Below are 21,647 nucleotides of genomic sequence, written 5' to 3'. Positions count from 1 at the left end.
TTTCAGTCCCTTTCAGTGAACATTTCCATTGTAGCTCACAATAAAATAGCTAGGCAAATTAATTTTATTTCCTCTAGCATGGACGATCACCATCTTGTATGCCTTTTGTAGCCATGTATTCTAAATATTACAGCCTTTGTGGTCACATAATTTAAATGTTACATCCTTGGAATGTGTCCATTCCAAGTCAATGTTTCTGATCTAGAAGCATATTAAAATTGCACAGAGCTAAATGGGACCTTTTCTCTGCTACAAGGACATCTGTCATGTTTTTCCTTTATAATTATTAACTTCTAGCACAATAAAAACAGATAAAAAGATAAAAATATGTACGGCCTGAAACCACTCAATAAGAGACCCCATCCCCTGTCACAAATCTGAATAATTTAATGTTACTGGATGGAATATCTGTCAGGTATCAATGCTGTTGTGTACTGACTTGGTTGTGCAGAGTAGTTGTACAGTAGCTTCCCATCGTTCTGCACAGATTAAAGCATTTCGTCTTCTTTTTGCCAGCATCATTGGGCTTCTGCCCTCTATTCCATCAAACTGTTACTCAATTTAAGAAAATGGGTTTTCTTATTGTAGCCTGCTTATTCTCAATCTGTCAAACAAAACAAAAACAAACTACTAGCATGCTCTGAGAGGACTATTATTGTGACACAAGAAATTAATTGATTTCTTATCTAAAGACGTCTGTGATCCCAGTGAACCTCTTTGCAGAAGAGGCTGCCAGTAATCTCAGATTCCCCTCTGTCTCCATTTGAAGTTTGATTAAAGCGCTCCTAATTTATAAGAGCAGTGAGATTACCGACTCTGAGAATGGTGTCCATTGAAGAGCTCCATGAATCCATGTTTTGTGTGTGCTTCCTGATTGTGAGCATGGTGCTCAAGAAGCCCAGCCAGGTGAGGAGCACAAGTGAAAATGCTGTTAATGAGCACCTGTGAAACCAGCCATTTCTTAATGTTTCATGCTCTGAAACACTAGTGGGGTTAGCCCTCCAGATGTTTTGGAAAACAACTTGCCGTAGTCCTATATCATAGAACATACAGAATGGGGCTGATGGGGAGTAATAGCACAAAACGTTTAGAAGGCAGGCTGACTAAACCACTGATTTAGACCCTCCTTTTTTCTGGTGAGTTTCTTGTAAAAACACTATGTCCACATTACTCTTAACACATTTTGTATCTTTGCCCTCTTTACATTTGTTCCTAGGCCTCTAACATTCCAAGTAATTAATTTTATCTGTTTAACCATTATACTCCTTCCTAATCCTAGGTTTCTTGTGCACACCCTAACTGTCCCTATAAATGACATAGCAACCACTAACATTATTACACAGAAAGTTCCCTCCCTTTCACCATCCCACCTATAATTATTTACCTCTTCTGAATTAAATTCCACTGGCCTCTTGGCCTCGGGGGGGGCATTGTCTGGTCCATTGGCTCAGCTCCACACACACACACACACACATACATACATACAGGGGGTTTAGAAAGTTTAGATCCAGAACTAGATACTGATCTTGATTCAGTCTACTCTGTTCCAAACAACACTACTTTCTCTTATATTTTTAACTGCAGCTCTCCTTTCCCTCTATCCTGATCTTCCTTGTCTCATTAATAATCTTCTTTAGTCCAGTCTTATACACAGTCCAAATTATCTTAGTAAGGTCACCAGCAAAATACTTGAATCAAAAGAGCAAATAGAGGGGGGAAAGAAAGAAAGAAACTGGGTGAAATTATACAAGGCACCAACAAATGGAGCTCAAGAGCACTTTATCAGTCCTGCTTAGCAAAACATTACAAAGTTTCTCTAGTTTCACTTTTAGTTTGTCTTGTTAATCTATTTATTTTTCTTCTATTTATTCACTATTTTCAAACACCAGGTGATATTTGGGCTCAGGGAACAGGGAGCAATCAAATGTTACGGGCAGTTCATCTAAGCATCAAACATTTTTCAGCCTGTGACTCTTTCAGTTTCCCAGTATCAGTAGGAGACTTTTAAAACAATGTATTACATTCCGTTCAGCTTAATCAACTCTCATCAGCCAGTGGGGTGTTACTCTTTTAGCCTCACAGCCAGCAATCAAGAGATGAGGGGATGATTCCTCTCCTCTCCTTCCCTTGGCTTCCACTTCGTCACCAAGGCTCCCCCTCCCCTTCTTCCAACCACTGCTGCAGGCATTCCACTTCACTTTAATTTACTCCTGCTTCACTCCTACTCCCCAGGATACTGTATTTCATAAAAAATAAGAATTTACTTATCCATAAGTCACTGGAGCCTCCTTTCCTCTGTCTTCTATTTCCACAGGACAGGAACTCTTGGGAAGTTCAGCCTTTCACCATATTGTTCCAGGCCACACACCCCATAAGCTCATTATCTTAAGGTGGTATTTCCCAGTCAGCAAGAACTGCTCTGGTACTGTGATAAAATGAATTGAGGGTTCCTTTGATCTCGAAAGGACTCCTCCATAGAAGTGGCTAGCTGCTCTATCTATGTGTGTTGTTTTGTTAGGATCCCATCAGTAGAGAGGCAGCGTTGCTGGCTGCCCTTAAATGATGCGGTCTGTGGTATTACTGCAAGAATCATTACTTGCTGAAGTTGCTTCCGTGATTAGGAAGCATGCCTGCAACAGTTTTCTTGCACAAATGAGCAGATTTGTACCCAGTAAAAATAAACCTATTCAAGTGGAAGGAGGAAGTGTGCCATTAGTTTTAATTTAAAAGAATGTGTGGATGAGTGTGTAGATGTATCTCCATTACATACGTAATTATACCAGTTTGAAGCTATTTTGAGTGTCATAGCTCCATGTGAATCCATTCTGGGCTTTTAATTTATTGAAATTCTTAGAAAAATCTGCTAGAGAATTACAATCCAGTGGAATAGTCTAGGGCTGTCTTGGAGGGAAAGGAGGAGATGGATGGATAGATGTTTATCCTGCCTTTCTTCCCTAGTGGGGACCCAAGGCTGATGGTGGGCATTGTTGGATAAATAAAGCTGATCTCTTGTACCAACTAAACTCCTTAGGTATGCTCTCTACGTGGGGCTACCTATGAGACTGTCATGGAAACTTCAGCAGATCCAGTACACCACGGCCAGACTATTGAGTGGAGTGAATATATATCATCATATCACCCCAGTTCTGGCTGGCTTACACTGGTTACCTTCCATTTCCATGCCAGCTTCAGGGTGATGGTTTTAAGGTATAAAGCCCAAAACAGTTTGGGACCTCAATGCCTGGCAGAATGCATACGTCAAACAAGATCTTCCCATCCTAGAAGAACACACCAAGCAGGCCAGCTGAGGATGCTAACCTCAAGAGAGGCCTGGAGGGAGAAGATGACAAACCAGGCCTTCTCAGTGGTTGCTCCTCAGTTGTGGAATGAAGTCCCCTCTGGAATTCGTTTGGCCCCTTCACTGGTGAATTTTAAAAGTCATTTAAAAACCTGGTAATTTAGGTAGGCATTTGAAGACATCATACCTCCGAACTCAGCTGAGCCTAACTAGTCTATCTGGCCAGTCCACCATCTTACATGTTTTGAATGTTTTTAAATCTCTTATTTTTATGTATTTTTATGCTTTGAGTTACTGCTTATTCACATTTTATTATTTCCATTCTTTGTTATGTTAAATTGTATTTGATTGGTTGTATTTATATGTTGTAAACCTCCCAGAGTGGCCAAATGGGTGGTATGTATGTATGTATGTATGTATGTATGTATGTATGTATGTATGTATGTATGTATGTATGTATGTATGTATGTATGTATGTATGTATGTATGTATGTATGTATGTATGAATGAATGTATGAATGAATGAATGAATGAATGAATGAATGAATGAATGAATGAATGAATGAATGAATGAATAAGGCTCTTAATTCAGAGATATCTGTTTACAGCTGTGCCTGATGCGAGTATGCAGCTACTCTGCCACATCAGCTCAGTCTCCCTATTTTCTAAAGACAGTCTCTGTCTTCATCTTTATCAGCAATTTTATTATGGTCAATAAACCAGCAGTAAATACAAAAAATAGCAATAGCCAGAAGGAAATGGTATCATTAAATGTAAGGTGAGAAAATAATTTATGATTATCTATGAATGGCTGTCAATAATAAAATAAACATATCAGTGTATAAAATCATATTCTGGTCTTGCTAACCCTATTTTGCCTTCTAGATGGAAGCTGGAGATGCCTTCTTAAATGTTCTTAACTGTACTGGCACATTTTTGCTCATTTGCCTTGCAAGGCATATCACAGTCACAAAATGCAGCATATTCTTTCCCTTCTGGTTCTCTTGTCTGGACAATAACTATTGCTAAATCTGTATAATAATAATGAGGGTTGCAGCTGTTCTATAATATGCTCAGCAAGTTGCACTGTGAAATGAAATGTCTTATTAAACTTTATTCAGCTTTAAGTAAATGTTTACAGTAGGTTTATTGATAGCACTGCCTGCACATAGTAGACAAAGTAAGAAAGAGCAGCCTTCAGCCTTTGGTAACGGAGGGTAAGGTCACAGGTAGTGATCCTCAGCATGTTACAAATTCAAATCTGCCAGTTTCCATCTGTGAAAGGTTGGCAGGTATACACAAGGTCCTTGCTAAAGAAACTGCAAAGACTGCAAAGTTGACTCTGTTTTGCTTGCCTGTGATGTGTTGAGAGGACAGCTTGCCGTATAAAAGTTGTAAATCGTGAACAACATGTATTGAACTGTAATTCTTAAATAAAAAGGCAGCTCTGCGGCAGTCTTTTAGTTGGAAAATGCCTAAGATTAATTTGAGGATGAGTAGGTTACTAGTTGTTGTTTAGTCGTTAAGTCGTGTCCGACTCTTAGTGACCCCATGGACCAGAGCACGCCAGGCCCTCCTGTTTTCCACTGCCTCCCGGAGTTGGGTCGAATTCATGTTGGTAGCTTTGATAACACTGTCCAACCATCCCATCCTCTGTTGTCCCCTTCTCCTCTTGCCTTCACACTTTCCCAACATTAGGGTCTTTTCGAGGGAGTCTTCTCTTCTCATGAGATGGCCAAAGTATCGAAGCCTCAGCTTCAGAATCTGTCCTTCCAGTGAGCGCTCAGGGTTGATTTCCTTTAGAATGGATAGGTTTGTTCTCCTTGCAGTCCAGGGGATTCTCAAGAGTCTCCTCCAGATGGCAGAAATTCAGGCAAAGAGAAAGGAACTAGAAAACTTAGAGAAAGTTCAGAAGGATCTGATGTATATAAAGAAGATTTTTTTTAAATTTAGCAATAAAAACTCAAAATTATTAGCTAGAATGTGTAAAAATAGAAGATTAAAAACACGATTGGGATAATTAAAGATAGAGCAGGCAAGAGGGGTAATATAATGAAAGATAAATTGAAGATTTTTCAATAATTTTATCACAAATCATATAAAGGAAACAATGTACTGAAAGAGCATATAGAAAATTAAAGAAATGAGAATTTATAAACTAAATTATTGGAATTTCATAAAAGAATATTAGAAGAAGAGATTAAAGAAGAAGAAATTGCAGAAGTCATTAATAAACTGAGAAATGGTAAAACACCAGGCCCTGATGGATTGGGTCCAGAATATTATAAACATCTTAGTTCCATTTTGATACCTAAGCTAAAAATGTTTTATAATAAAATATTGGAAGGAGAGACAATGCCACCTTCATTAACAATTCTTATCCCAAAACCGAACAAGGATCTAACAGATCCAGGATCTTATAGACCTGCATCTCTAATAAATCAAAATGCTAAGATTTTTACTGCTATATTAGCAAATAGATTAAATAGATTTAATAGCAAATTATATTAAAGAGGATCAATGTGGCTTTTATAAAGGGAAGACAAATGGATAATTTAACTAGGTGAGTTTTGAACATTATATATGAGGTAGAAAAGGAAAAAACAAAGGCAACTGTTTTATCACTAGACATATTTAAGGCCTTTGATTGTGTGGAATGGCCAACATTAAAGCTGCTTACAAAGAGTTGGGGATTTGGTAGAAGATTTATTGGGGTTATAGATCAATTATATTCAGATAATACTTCAGAAGTAATGGTTAATGATGGTTTAACAGAGCGGATTTTTCTAGGCCGAGGTACAAGACAAGGCTGCCCACTTTCACCAATATTGTTTTGTATGATTATAGAACTGTTAGCTAATGCAATAAGAAATGATGAATTAATTAAAGGATTAGGTAAAAAAGACAATTAAGATTAATTTATTTGCTGGTGGTTAATTATTAACTATTAAAAACCCATTAGAAAGTATGGATAAAATTAAAAATCATTTAGAAAAATTTGGGGAAATAACAGGATTAACTATTAACTGGCAAAAAACACAAATAATGATGTTTAATTACAATAAATATGAACAAGAAACATTTGTAAATATGGTTTTAAAATGTGTAAATATATTAAATATTTAGGTATAAATATAGTTAAAGTGACTCAAAAATTAAAGGAGCAAAATTTTAGCAAAAGTGATATTAAATATAAATTGTAGAAGTATTCTAAATTGAAACTATCGTGGTTTGGGAGAATCGTTATGATAAAAATGAAAATATTATCAAAAATTACTTTTTTATTCCGGATGCTCCCAACACAATTAGAAGAAGAAGATTTTAAGTATTGGCAGGGATTAATTAATGGATTTTGTAATGAAGGTAAAAAAAATCAAGAATAAATAAAAGATATTGGTATAAGGCTTAAAAAGTGGAGGTTTAGGTATTGCTAATATAAAAATTATTATATAGCAAATCAACTAAGATTTATTGGAGATATTATATATAACAAAGGAAGGTTAATTTGGTGGAATAGGGAATCCTCAGAAATAAATGGGAATATTGAAAAATATTTGTTTAATGTAGTAAAAAAACACAATAAATCAGGTGAACAACCCCTGGAACAGATATAAAAAGAAGTTATGTCCCTTTACTTCACTACTAAAATTAGTGACCAAAATAGAAAATTTCCCAGCAAACATGAAGGGTTTAGCTGATTTGTTTAAGGATTAAAAAGTTGCCAGATTGAAGATTAGATGATTAGAATGAGATCGAAAAATCAGATTATAGTTAAACTTCAAACTAATAAACTATCATTGTATAATTATATCCAATTAGATAGTTAGACAAATGAATGGTTGAAGATTAATGGCAAATGTAGAGAATGTACTATGAACAATTTGTATCATCACATGAAGACATGCAGAAAGATGCTTTGAGGAAGGGAGTGGTAAGCAGAATTTATAACCTAATTTTGGAACAAGAGGAAAAAGAGACTGAAATAGAAGGTTTGAAATCAATTTGGGAGCATGATTTAAAGACAGAAATTAAAACAGAGGATTGGACAAAAATTTGGAAGATGAGGGTTTTAAGATTAATATCAGTAAGAATAAAGGAAAAATATTAAAATTAGTTTAAAGTGGTACATGACTCCGATGAAATTGAACATAATAAACTCAGACTATTCTAAGGCCTGTTGAAAATGTGATGAAGAAATTGGCACATGTTATCATATGTGGTGGGAGTGTAAATTGATTTAGAAATTTTGGAAATTGATTTTTAAAGAAATATGTGATATATTTGGAAAAGATATTGAACTTAATTCTAAAATTGCTTTGCTCTCAATTTTTTATAAGATAGAATTTGATTATTGCTCAAAGGAATTGATTTCTAATCTTACGACAAGTGCTAGAATATTAATAGCTAGATTCTGGAAAGATAAAAATGATATTAAATTAGAAGATTGGTATAATGAAGTATGGGACATTATGTTAAATGATAAATTGACTACTGAACTTAAGATGAAAAGAGGGGAAATAAGTTTAAATATTTTTATGCTATTTGGGGTAAATTTATTGAATTTGTATTAGTGAAAGGAAAGGGGAAAGCCTCTAAGCAACAATCAATACAATTTTGGAAAGGAGGTTCGTAATAAAAGTGTTGCTCCAAAAGGTCCCGTGGGTATGGGGGTGCACTGTATTTTAGATTGTATTAGTAAGTATTTTGTATTCTTGTATCTGTTTTGGTTATTTAAAAAAATTAAAAGAGTCTCCTCCAGCACCACAGTTCAAAAGCATCAATTCTTTGGTGGTCAGCCTTCTTCATGGTCCGGCAATCCATGAAGGGAAGGTTACCAGTACAGTGTTTTAAACTTTTTACATATTACCTGCTACTGTTACTGATCACAAAGTGGCTCTAGTTTATCCTGCAATAAATCTTTATTTAAAATGCTTATATCTTTTATAATAACCTGTGGAATTCCTCAGTTCCACAGTGCTGTACTGTAGGACTGAAAATACATAGCTGTGTGCAGGCAGCTACTAATGCTGTTCATTCCCCGTGTGTGCAGTTGCTGTGAATGGACCAAAATCGAGGCTTGCAGTTGACAAAGCTGCCAAGGCTTCTTCCAGTTTGGATTTCGGGTAACATGAAGATAAATGAGCTGCTTCGGGATATCAGCAAAATGAACATTTCCCCTGCCCCCCACCAAAACTTTTTTTTTGCCTCTGCTAAACCATTGCTTAAGTGCTAAACCTGTTAGATTAAATGTTAAAAAATATTCCTGCTGTGCAATGCCGATTGAGGAACTGCCTGCACCCATGGTTTTGATTGGTACTATACACAAGGGAAATGGAATTAATTTTTAATTAATCTAAGTGGTTCAGCACATCTGTGATAGTCTACCCTGTTTCCCCAAAAATAAGACAGGGTCTTATATTAATTTTTGCTCCAAAAATGCATTAGGGCTTATTTTCAGGGGTTGTTTTATTATTTTTCATATACAACCATCTACATTTATTCAAATACAGTCATGTCACCTTCTTCTGGTTGCTGCACAACGGTGGAGGGCAGGGTTTTACTTCACTGGGGCTTATTTCTGGGGCAGGGCTTACATTACGAGCATCCTGAAAAATCATACTAGGGCTTATTTTCAGGTTAGGTCTTATTTTCGGCGAAATGGTAGCAGATGAACAAAATAATTGTTTCACTTCCCCCTGCCCCTCTGCAGAGGAGCATGGGAAGTGTTTGTTTGACAATGGAAGAATCTGTATGGTCGCTAGAGGTTGATATGCCATTTGGACGTGAGGATCATGCTAAATGAAATCTCACTCCTCCCTCCGATCTCAAGCAACCTTGGTTAGACAGCACCAGGCTACACCAAAAGGGCCAGGGTAAATGTACCTCCGGTCAATCAGATGAATGGATGGATGATGCAGTGGTTTGTCTGCACAATTGAGCATACGTTTAAAATTACCTTACACTGTATACCTCTGAGAGAGAGAGAGAGGTGTAGCAACCTGAAGAAATCCCACCAATGGCTAAATGGCCAGAATGCTATAGCAGAAGGTCTTTCCCAGACTTCTAAGCCCTACTGTAGTTGATGTATAGTTATGATTTAAACTTTCTTCCATTTAAGATGTTCAATTCATTACTGTTTGTAAATTCCTCTGAGACTACTAGAGGAAAATGTGCTAATGAAGTGTAAAGTGTTGAGGAAAACAGATTGTTCTTTCCTTGCCCAAAGAAATTCCCCCAGGACTTGTTGTCTTCAGCTTTTTTTCACTCTGAAGAAAATGTTTTAAGGACACAAATGATTTCGCCTGCCATCATCATCTATTATTCACCCCAAAGATCTGATAAATATTAAGTGGCTCTAAAAGATTTATATGGAAGATGTAGCTTAAATAAAGCTTCACATTCAGTAAACAATCTAGCTCATCCCTTTCTCCTAAAAGCCAAAGATGGAGTGTTGAGATTACTGGAGATTTTCTGACTCTTGATTCAGAAGGGCTTCTATTTTTGTAGTGTTTTTCCTTTCATGCTTTCACGCAGTCTGACATTTTAGGTACATAAAAGATGCACGAGACTTCAGTCTTGCGAACATTACCAATCTGTTTCCTGTTTTTGAAATATGTAAGAGCTTCTTTGTTTTGCTTGTAATGAAAGCAGTTTGTCTGATATGAGGGCAAGGAGAGTTGGATAATTCTTTCTCCAGTAGAATGCAACCATAAACCATATTTTAAACTGTTGCACGACTCAGAGGCTGTGGGCAAAAGCTGTGCACCATCTAGTAAAATAAACATGCCAGGCTCCATTATTGCCTGAAGTGCCTCAATTATGAGAGATTCTTTTTTAAAAAAATAAATAAATAAAGAAGAGACGCCGTGCTCCAGTGGCAGATCATGAAATGTATTTTTCTGGGAGCCCAGGGCAAAATGTCCATCAATAGCAGAGCTGTGCCAAAGCTTATCGACTCTTGTCACAGTTGTATATACTGGCGTCTGTGTGACGCCATCTGAACAGTAAAATAATCATTACCTTCCATGATTGCATTGAAAGGGGCTAGGACTCTTGTTAAAGAGCCGATCTTTTCCAGTGGCTTTATTTACAGAAGGATGTTGGAATATTTTAATAGTGCTCCCAATTATGTCCGTGCATATGCTTGCCAGTTTGGGGAAAACAATGTGCAGTTTCAATACTAAATTGTAGAGCCACATGATAACCTGAATTTATTCTCCCGCCACCAAATGCATCTAAATACTACTTTGTTGTAAGTTTACAGCATAATCAATGCTCTCCAGCTGATTTGTACTGCTTGTGATGGTAGGAAATTAGGGATGTGGCCTGCATAACATGAGGTTTCTGGCAGGCTGACAACTTAATTACTAGAACAAAATAGTTGTTCACGTAAACACTAAAAAAGAAGGAAGTGGGGAATGGATTCAAATAAGACTAGAAATCTATACTGTATTTAGATGATCCTGTTGTCACTAGCTTTTTATGTAATGCCAAAGTTGCAAGGAAAACAACTAAGGCGTTTGGTCAAACATGCTGCAATATTTTTATTGCATTTGAGGTGGAAGTGGAGAACTCAGAGAAAGTCTGTATGTGTGCTTTTCACCCAGTAGAATAGCCAGAAGATCCTGTCTCAAGCGTATAGAGTACTGAAAAGAAAACAGCCTTACCTGGGATTTGGGACAATTGCTCGAAGTAGGTGTAAATCAGAGCCTGTGGCTGGGCTGGTTTGGGTTGGATTAGCAGCCTCTGAGGGTTAATGTTCCAAAAAGCTGCTTCTGTATTGTGGTGGTAAATAAGGAGAATTCATTCTCTGGCTTCCTGTGTTCTGCAAGCAGGAGTTTACTTTTGTGAGTGTAATAAAAAGGGAGGATTTTTTTTTTCCATGTTAAACAGTGGCTGTATTTTTGGGACACACAAAATTACTGTATGCTGTTGCCTAATGTTTGTTTGAAGAGTCCTGCCACAGTGAAGCATATAAATTATTGATAATACCTTCATCGTTGTTGAAATATTTATGAGATACCTTTGATAGGTCATTGCCCTGAAGAAGAGACAATTGTGGTTTACACTAAAACAAGCACATCTCATTATTAAATGTTATCACTGCCATCTAAGATTATTTTTATTTGTATGTACGTATTAATGACTTGGTGAGTTGCAAATTGTTGATGCAGAAGGTTGGGAGGGGGAGTAAAAAATGGATCTCAAGGAAATGACTGTCCTTAAAAAAGGAAAGGAAAATGTAAGTTTGGTGCTATACACAGAAACCTAAGACTCATTTATGCATTGTCAGGTTTTTAAAATTAGCATGGCCCTCTAAAGTATGATGTCACATACAACGGTATGTCAGTCGGGTTTGCCATCCTGGGTATTTAGGGTTACACAGCTAGGAAGATAAAATGACATTTGCAGTTCCCCTGACATGCAGCTGCAAAGTCCCATGTGGGATCATTAAATGATGCTCTATAGCACTGGTTCTTAACCTTGGGTTACTCAGGAGTTTTGGACATCAACTCCCAGAAGCCTTCACCACCAACTGTGCTGGCTGGGGTTTCTGGGAGTTGCAGTTCAAAAACATCCGAGTAACAAAGGTTAAGAACCACTGCTCTATAGAGAGCTTTCCTACACTCAGTGCCTTCTACATAGGGATCTGGTGATGTGGATGATGAGATTTACAAAGCCAATAAAAGATTGGTTCTATTGTGTGAAAACTTGTTGTAGCAGAGGAAGATATAGATTCTGATCTGCAGTCTTCCAAGGTAAGTTATGAGAGAGAGAGAGAGAGAATTATTTTAAAAGGAATTAATAAACTTACTTGAAATTGGTTTGTAGTGAAGAGTACTGGGAGGCAATTATAGTGATGATGCTGTTCCTACTCTGCCGTTAGCACCTAGCCACACAGTTGCCACTCTCTGTTAATACTCTGAAATTCTTCCAAGTGAAGCTGCCCTAGTGCAGTGAAAAGATAATTAACACATTCAGCAAATATAATCACTTTGGCTTTGATGTTGGCTTCTACACGAAAGGGTATACGAATAATCTTCAGATAACAGAGGTGCATGTGTGCTGAAATGATCATAGGAAACACTGACCATTTAATCAAATAGGCAAGCAGAGTATACAGATGTTAAGCTCAGAGTTATATCTTCACTTGAACAGTATGTAATCAGAACTTCACGGAGTCTTTTTATGCAGAATGGAAGTGTTGGCTTTGAAGGATCTTCAGGCATGTAATAAAGTTGATTGGCAGTGGATTCAAGATAGGCAAAAGAGGGTACATCCTTACACAGTTCACAATCAGTTTACAGATTTCAATGCCAACGTGTAGTGATAGATTTGAAATCTGCCAGAGGGTTAAACAAACTTGAGAAATATCAGTTAATCAGTGGTGAACTAAAAGAACTAATTGGTTTTTATGAATGGTTTTGGCAGCATCAGGAAACACTTTGATGTTTTTCTGTGAGAGTTTTGAAAGTATTGCATCTACAAAGGGAACAATGCACTAACCTCAAATATATTGCATGTATAGAGGGAACAATGTGCCTACTTCAAATTTGCCTTCAGTGATTTTGGAGCATAACTCCATTTAATAGGCTTTGTAGTATCATGTGTATTCGCTATGTGGTTGCCAGTCCAAGTGGGATAACAGATGTCATAAGCCGAAGGCACTGGTCTCACTTTCATTTTCCTTTGTTCTTAAAGCCTTAGAGCAAATATAATTGGCACTGTAGCAGTGTGACATATTCTGGTTTGCTGTGTGATTCCTTGATTTGGCTGGGATTGTTAATGTGATCAATTCAGAAAGAAGGTGATACAGAAAATAGAGAAATGATGGCACAGAAGTCATTGCAGAAAGGGAAACAATGGCAACTAATCTTCTTAAAGAAATAAACATATTTACTGTTAGTGGTTTTAAGGCAATATTTTTGTGCCTCTTCTGCCTAAGAACAGTTGTTCTGCAGTGAGACGAAATCTGGTGGAACCCTAATGAATGCCTACATCTGGCTCCCCTCACAAACATTATAGCTTTGATCGCCTGGTGCTATAAATAAACAGTGACTGATCATGAACACTAAGTATATGGGGTTCTTTTGGTTTGGTTTTACCTTCCAGAGACATCTAATTGATGAACAGAAAAATCCTGTCTTGGGATTGCAAAGAAATGTGTATTTTTGAGGTCTGTGACCTCATTTCTTCTTTCAGCCTTCACTTCTAATGAGTTATTTTTTTTCTGGAACTTTTCCACAGACTAAAGTGTCAAGGAAACAATTGGTGTGTGTATTTCTACTCACTGTTCTGAAAACAAGGATTAGTCTAGTTTTCTTCTTCTTCTGCATATTAGGTTACTTAAGACCACTATGGCTGGATCCATGTGTGTACCCAGTAAACTCATTAGAACATCCTTTGAAACAGATGATAGTTAGAACTGGAATGCAGTATTTTCTAGAAGCTGTGTTTGTGCATCACTTCAACCCAGAGTTCAGTGCTAGGTGTAGGAATAATAATGAATCCAGAGTTCATATGCCCCACCTTCTCTGTCACCCGAGAAGACCAGATGGGAAGCCTCTCTTTCTTTTCCACTGAACCCTAGTTATCCACTATGAGGCCTGAGTAACATACTGTCTGAATATCACCCTTACTGAACACCAGACAAACTGCAGTTAATGTTAACCATGATAACTAAACTAATCTCTATCTGTGATTAACGGCCCTGATTTGTTTCCATAAACCATAGTTAACAGTAACGACTTTCCCCTTTTTGGATCCGATAAGTAAGTACAACTAGTTGAAAACAGAAGTGAAAACTGTCCATTGCTCCTTATGACCATACTAGAGAAGAGGGCAAGGAGGTGGCCTAATATTTAATTTTCGTTAAGCATTCCAGGCGAATCAGGCCATTTTTGTGTGGCTGATTTAATTAGCATTTTGGCCATTTTAGCGTTCGGCTTTGAACATTATAAATGTATGGTTTATTTATTTGTAGGCTGTGTTCTGAGAACTATGCAGCTTTGAACTTGTACTATTACATTTGAGACCAGTAGAAGTTTTAAAAAGTTTGTGGTCTGGCCATGGACTGAGATGTTGTTTTTTAAAGTCAAACAAGTGACTTGAGTACGCCTAATGCTGACTTGTATACAGTGGTGCCTCGCATCACGACGTTAATTCGTTCCAGTGAAATCGCTGTAGAACAAAAACGTGATGCGATTTTAAAAAGCCCATAGAAATGCATTAAAACCAGATTAATGCGTTCCTAGGGGCTTCAAACTCACCGTCCAGTGAAGATCCTCCATAGCGTGGCCATTTTCGCTGCCTGTGCAGCAAGGAGTCCGTGCGAAAACAGAGCAGGTGGCCATTTTGTTTACCCGGTGGCCATTTTGAAACCACCGATCAGCTATTAAAAAATCATCACTTTGCGATGATCAGTTCCTGAAGCAGGGAACCGATCATCGCAAAGTGAAATTCCCCCATAGGGAACATCTTTTTGCGTTCTTATGGGGCAGAAACTCACAGTTCAGCGAAGATCCTCCATAGGGGCGGCCATTTTTGCTGCCTCGGTAAGGGAGGGCAGCGTGTGAAAATGGTTGCGGCGGCCATTTTGGAACCGCCGATCAGCTGTGTGAAAATGGGGCCTTTGGGAGGACCAAAGCCCCCATTTTCACACAGCCGGTCGAAGCGCTTCAGAATGGCGGCGGGGGAGCCCTCCCCCGCGGCCAGTCCGAAGCGCCCGAGGTGAAAATGCCGCGAAAAAAACACACACACAAACCACAAACTTTAACCTCCCCAGTCCAAATCCACCCTCCAAAACCCACACAGAAATTTTTTTTAAAAAGGACTTACCGGTCCGAAGCCTCCTGGTGCTCTGCTGGCTCTGTGCAGGCCGGGGGCGAGCGGCCAGGGGCCCAGCCTGCTCTAGCCTTCCGGCCCTCCGACGTGCCCACCCCGAAAATGCCAGCCAGCTGGTGCTTCAGAGTGGCCGCGGGAGAGCCCTCACCCACGGCCGCTCCGACGCGCCTGCCCGAAAATGCCGGCCAGCCGGTGCTTCAGAGCGGCCATGGGAGAGCCCTCGCCCGCGGCCGCTCCGACGCGCCCGCCCCAAAAATGCCGGCCGGCCGGCGCTTCAGAGTGGGCACAAAAAACGAATCGCTATGCAGATTCGTCGTTAAATGGGATGCTCGTTATGCGAGGCACCACTGTATTGCATTGTCTACATTTTGGATGTTGTTGAGTACCTCACCATTGTTGATAATCCTGTCATTTGAATCAGGAAGTACTTCTCTAAAGATTTTCTCAGCATACAAATTAAAAGCCATTCTGCAAGTACAGTGGTGCCCCGCAAGATGGGCGCTCCGTTTGACAACAAAATCGCTTGCCGTTGATGTTTTTGCTATTGCAAAAGCGATCTCAAAACGATGTTCCCTATGGGGGAATTTCGCTTTGCGATGATCTTTTTAACAGCTGATTGGCAGTTTCAAAATGGCCACCAGGTAAACAAAATGGCCGCCCACTGTTTTTTCGCATGGATTCCTCACTACACAGGCAGTGAAAATGGCTGCGCTATGGAGGATCTTCGCTGGACGGTGAGTTTGAAGCCCCTAGGAACGCATTAATTGGTTTTAATGCGTTTCTATGGGCTTTTTAAAATCGGATCATGTTTTCGTTCTACAGCGATTTCGCTGGAACGAATTAACGTCGTGATGCGAGGCACCACTGTATACATCTTTGCCATTTCCTATTTAAAACTCTTGCATTCTTTGTTCTCTCATTTCCAATGTTTGCTGCAGCTTTTTGTTGCCGTACAGATTGTGAATGGTAAGAATATTTCTTGAATCAAGGCCATTGTTAGCAATAGCTCTGTTAGCTTCCCATATTGGATTTGTCAAAGGATTTCTTGTCATCCTTTAAGCAAATATACATATCCACATTCATGTCACAGCATTGCCCCAAGGTATAGTTATGAAGAACAGTGCTTCACTGGGTTGCCTGCCCTTTCACATTGCTTGTAAATTCTGCCCTGTATTTACAAAAATCTTTAGCAAATGGCTTATTAAAGTTATTCTGTAGTTGAGCTTAGCCAAGTTTCAGAAATGATTCTGTAGATTTAATTGGAAAAGATACACTAAAACATGTAGCAATATCTTGCAATCATGTGTCTCTCTCACACACACACACACACACGCGCACGCACGCACGCACACACACACACACACACACACACACACACACCAGTTACAGCGGCTTTACTGGCTGCCAATCCATTTCCAGGCACAATTCAAAGTGCTGGCTTTAACCCTAAATAGCTTTGTTCCACACTATCTAAAAGACTACATCTCCTTCTGTGAGCCTGCCTAGGTTTTAAAATCATCAAGGGAAGCCTTGTTCTCGGTCCCACCGTCTTCACAGGTTGGGGACACGGGAGAGGGCCTTCTCTGTTGCTGCTCCCAGATTCTGGAACTCCCTCCCACAGGAATCTAAGTTGACCCCATCTTTGTTGTCCTTCCAAAAGCAGGCAAAGACCTTTCTCTTCAGGTAGGCTTTCCCTTAATAACTAGTGGTCTGAGAAGGGTTTTTTAATGGATTGTTGTGCTCTGTTGTTTTAAATGTGTTTTAGTATTGATTTTATTACCATTTTCAAAGTAATACTTGTTTAATTCTTTTTAAATATTTCTATACCTCTGTTTTTAAATATTGTCTTTTTAATTATGCAAGCTACCTTGGGTTCTTTCTAAGAAGATGGTGGGATAAAATATTTTAAATAAATAAATAAATTGTCTTAGTTTCAGTACTTGTACAAAATCAGGTGCTTTTCCAGCTATTTTGGATTTCTGTGTTTCTTGTGTTAACATCTGGTGGACTAAATTCAATGCGTTATTATCTTCAAATAGCTGTTTAAGGTACAGTATTAACTTGACGCCATGATTTTATCCTTGTGTCGAGTATCAAAAAATTTGCCCTATCCACCAGTAATGGCCATTGATGCTCCTTGCATCATTCTTCTGCCTCCTTAATCTTTGATCTCCTTGACCAAAAGATATACGTATAGATCTTTGATGGGTTTCTCTATTTCTGTTGTTGGGTCGTCATTTTTCTTTGGCTTCTCTAATTTTATTTCAGAAGTTCTTGGCTGAAATCCTGTTTTTGTATCTATAGTTGTTGGAAAGTGGTATCACCAGTAGGAGGAGAGTTTAGGTTATGACAGATTTCCTCCTTGTGGCTTTTCTGACTTGCAAATAATCTATTTCATTACATGGGAGCTGCAGGATGGAAGGAGGAAGATTTTCATTACCAGAATTCACCACTATCAAATTACATTGCTGGTGGGGAAGATTCTCAGTAATTAAATACTTCTTCCTTCTGTCCTATGGCTCCCACATTAAATGAATTACTTGTTAAGTCAGAAAAGCCATAGGAGAGAAGGTGGAATTCTTTCATTATCCAAAATCTCCTCCTGCTGGTGGCATCAAAACCCTTCCAAAAGTCTAGTTTACACCAAGAAGATTTGAGCCCTTGTGTAATTCTCCATAGTTGATCTTTTTATATTTCACATTGTATCTCTCATCTGTTTGTTCTTTATTTAATTTCTATTTGAGTCATTTGATTTGAGATTTCACTGTTTATGGTGCTCTGCATTGTCTTATTTGTGTGTGTGTGTGTGTGTGTGTATTCGTATTTTTGTATTATCAGACTCTGACTATAGTTGGCTTCACAGTACCTAGTACTCTTCATGGCTGAGTAAATGCTTTTGTTCAATATTTTAGTACCAATACTCTTTGAGTATCCATTAAGGGAAATATGTGGAACAATCTACAGTCCTTTACAAAATCTGGTCAGGTGTTTGATCTTGACAGTGGTATCCAGGGCAATTAAAAAGAAACTCTAGTGCTGCCTAGACTGCCTCAGACATTAGTCAAACCAGTATAGCTCATGTTTGTCACTGCCACCCAGGATCATTGGAGAGATATAAAGAAATTTGTACTGCTTTTTTTCTCCTTTAACTCTGTCTCACTCTCTGTTACTGAAAGGTTTGAGATAAAACTCTTAAAAACCAGTAACCCTGGGAAGAACTCTTGATTATGTCTTCTAAAACCTTTTAATTTTGAAAGAGAAATAACAAATTCAGTTGAGGCTACAAACCAGATAAAACTAAAAATTTTGACAATCTCAAATTAGTTTATGAGGAATATTTCCTTATGTGAGTGGGTCTTTGGAATTTCTGTGCATACATGCTTGCAGTTAAGTACAAGTATATAAACAGTGTGATCTGCCAGATTAAAAATGAGTGAACAGGTTTTCATTGAGCTCAGTTTTATTTCTGCTGTTAAATTCTTTCCTGCAGTTTATTAATCCTGCTGAGTAGCAGATGGAAAATAGAGGCTGTACTGTTTCCTGCTAGACAACACTATTTAAGTGGCTAGAGAAATTTAGATATACTTAGCAAACAATGTATTTTTGTTAAAATCCATCCCTGATTACCTCTGAAAAGTGCAATGTATGCGTCAACTATTAACACTTAACTCAGTTGAGGTATTCTCTCAAACTGTGTGGTACGCTGACCATAATTTAGAATACAAATCACGGTTTGAGTTTTTAATTATTCAGAATCATTTTAAAACTCTGCTCAATACTCCTGTTTCTGTGGTATGGCAAGCACGCACTGGAGCAGCAGCGTTTTTTCAGTGTGGACATCACAGTGCATCACAGCACAACCCATTATTTGCTGCAAATACAGTTTAAAAAACCATGGTTTCTAATTCTGATTTGCTGGCTAGGCAGAAAGCATTATTTCTCATCCTTTCTATCATGTCAAACCATAGTTCAGTTTCTTTAACCATAATTTGTCTTGGTGCTCGAACTGAGCCAGATGCACATTGTTTGAAGATCTTTCTTATTGCTATTCCCCACTTCAGCTATGGCTGAAACGGGAAAAGGCTTCAAAGCACAAAACCACAGACTATGGTTTTGTGCTTTGATGGCCAGTACAGAGATTAGTAGCCAGTATGGATTAGGTAACTCTGGGGAAGGCTCAGCTAGTGGGAAGCCCCTGCCCTGCTCTAAAACTTACTGGGAGGCTTTGGGCAGTTTCAAGTTAGAGCCAACCTGGTTTTCTGTGTAATCCAGGATTTGATTCCATGTGGACTTCAGATTGTATGTTTAAGAGGAGAGTCCACTTCGCTTCTTTACATTACTTGGTGCAGTTAGTTTGAGCAAAGAAAATTCGTTATATGTACGCAAGGGGCAGGTCAGGAATAAGCTTGTAACCATCAGCTCATTTCCAAATGGGTAAATGCTGCAGATATATAACCAAATGCAAGTTCACTTTTTACTTGTGTATTTTTCAGTAGTTGTAAACTAGTGGTTTATTTCCTCCCATGAGTAACAAAAAGCAAAAAGACAGCATATGGATTTGTGCAACTGGATGCTGACTTTGTATCTCCAGTTTTATACCCTTACAGTGGAGCCGTGCCTTTGCAATCTTATTAACTCTCCCTGTCCCACCCATCCACCAGCCCATTTTTTATTTGAGAGCAATATCTGTTTATGGTGCATGTAGGCAAAACAGGCAAAAGGAGAAACAGAAATAGCTGTTGCAAAGCAAGATTAAAAAGTTGTCCCATGGGATCATGAGAACTCAGCAGATGGGCCGTGCCCTTTATTCTGAGGCTTTATATTGTATCACTAAAGAAGGAGTGGAAAGGTCTGGCAAGACTGATAGCTTTGAACTAACGCCTGCCCATAATGTCGCTTATCTGCATCTTAGTCTCTCAGTTTGAACCAATCATTTCATATCCCTAGAAGGTGTTGGGCACTGACAGGAAGCCTGTAATTATTATAATTTCTAGTTTCATGTAATTATCCCTTAGTTTTTTTTCTAAATCCACACATTTAGAAGATTTTTTTAATGAAAAGCAGCTGACTGTTAAACGATCCAAATGGATGAGGCCTAGATCATTGAGGTATCATAAATCTTGTCCTTTTTTTTTTTTTTTTTGCTTTAAATCTGTGTATGACTGAATGCTCTACCAAACAACAACAGATTTCCTTTCATACTGAAAGGAAATCTGGAAATCCTGCACTATTTCCTGATATACTAGCATTCTAGAGATAGGACTGTATTATTATTTCACGAGGGATAATTCTGTCATTCAAGCCCCTCCTCCCCTACAGCAGTGGTGCAAGTGAGGAACCCATTTGCAAATGAAGATCTAGGCATTATTGCATAGATGCAAACAGGAGTAACTTATTATTGCTTCTGTAGAAGTTGTGTGAAACATCCAAGGAGTAGAAAAGAGAAGTGAGCAAAGTTCTTACGATATAGTACTTGAGATGTCTTGGAGGATTCAGATTCAGTTAAAAAAAAAGATCTTAATGGTTTTGAGAGTATCTATTGACATTTCAGGGTAATTCAAAATGGAGGTGTGGCTGGAGGGAGATAGAAGGATTTCCAACTCCTGTTCCATATGTTTCTATCTGGTTTGTTTTATCCTTATTCTATCGTATTTTTCATAGAGATGTCCTCCAACACATGGTTCTCCTTCTCTCTTCCACTCCCAACTCTCAGATTGCCTTTTCTGGTGTGTTGCTTTCCTTTACACCAGATTCTGTCCATTGACTTGATTCCATCTGCTGATTTCAAATGATGATGCCTTCTCCCCAAAGCAACTGTTTCTTTGGTGGCATTTCTTTCCACTGCTGTCTCCTAAGCTTTTTTTAAAGGTCTGAAGCTATGTTTCCTTTTTCACTGTCCACATTCCTGCCTTGTGTCTTCTAGAATAAATACACTATATTTTGCCATGTAAGCACAAAATATTACTATTTCTTGTGAGACTTTAGTGTTTATGAAAAGAAACCGGAAATGCTTAATATAAAGTTTTCAGACAAGACATTGGTCATTCTAGAGCCCAATGTTGCAATATTTGATCACTCTGTATTTTAAAATGTTATATTTACACATCACCTCTTTGTCTAGTTGCAATCTAATGATAGATAAATGTTCCATATTTTAAAATAAACTCTAATAGATTATGTCTTATCTTGTCTGTCTCACTATCCCATTTCCTTTTCTGTTTCTACCCCCCAGGAAAAAAGTGCCAGTTCACATGTAAGACTTAAGACAAATAAAGAGCTTCCAGGATTAGTACATCAGCCTAGAACAAAGTAAGTTCTCTCGCTCTTGCTCTTTTTATCTTAATAGAAATCTTCCTGTGCAAGTGAAGCATTTAGCTTTGTTTCTCCAGTCCCCAACACCCCCTCCCCCAATAGTAGCTGCATTTCTGGTAATACAGTACTTAAATTTCTTATTTCAATTATGCATTATGCCTGAATTTGTTTTGTTCTGTTTTGTTTGAGTGCT

General features: G+C 38.3%; 1 protein-coding gene and 1 long non-coding RNA gene across 7 annotated transcripts in view; both read left to right on the top strand.

The window, feature by feature from the left end:
* The window catches only part of C4H1orf21 (chromosome 4 C1orf21 homolog), a 185,379-nt gene that overhangs the window by 134,026 nt on the left and 29,706 nt on the right, over positions 1–21,647 (top strand). For all 6 annotated transcript variants that reach the window (XM_020795104.3, XM_078392346.1, XM_072998129.2 and 3 more), the window contains exon 4: positions 21,375–21,451. In XM_020795104.3, coding sequence (XP_020650763.1) covers positions 21,375–21,451 — 77 coding nt within the window. The remainder of the gene's footprint in view (positions 1–21,374; positions 21,452–21,647) is intronic.
* Positions 1,121–13,008, top strand: LOC144588865 (uncharacterized). Its single transcript, XR_013544602.1, has 2 exons — positions 1,121–5,886; positions 6,035–13,008. It is a non-coding gene; the product is annotated as an uncharacterized LOC144588865 (long non-coding RNA).

Source organism: Pogona vitticeps, chromosome 4 (genome assembly GCF_051106095.1).
Source record: "Pogona vitticeps strain Pit_001003342236 chromosome 4, PviZW2.1, whole genome shotgun sequence".
Taxonomy (NCBI): Eukaryota; Metazoa; Chordata; class Lepidosauria; order Squamata; family Agamidae; genus Pogona; species Pogona vitticeps.
The sequence above is the reverse complement of the archived record's forward strand: the minus strand, read 5'-3'. Positions and strand labels throughout refer to the sequence as shown.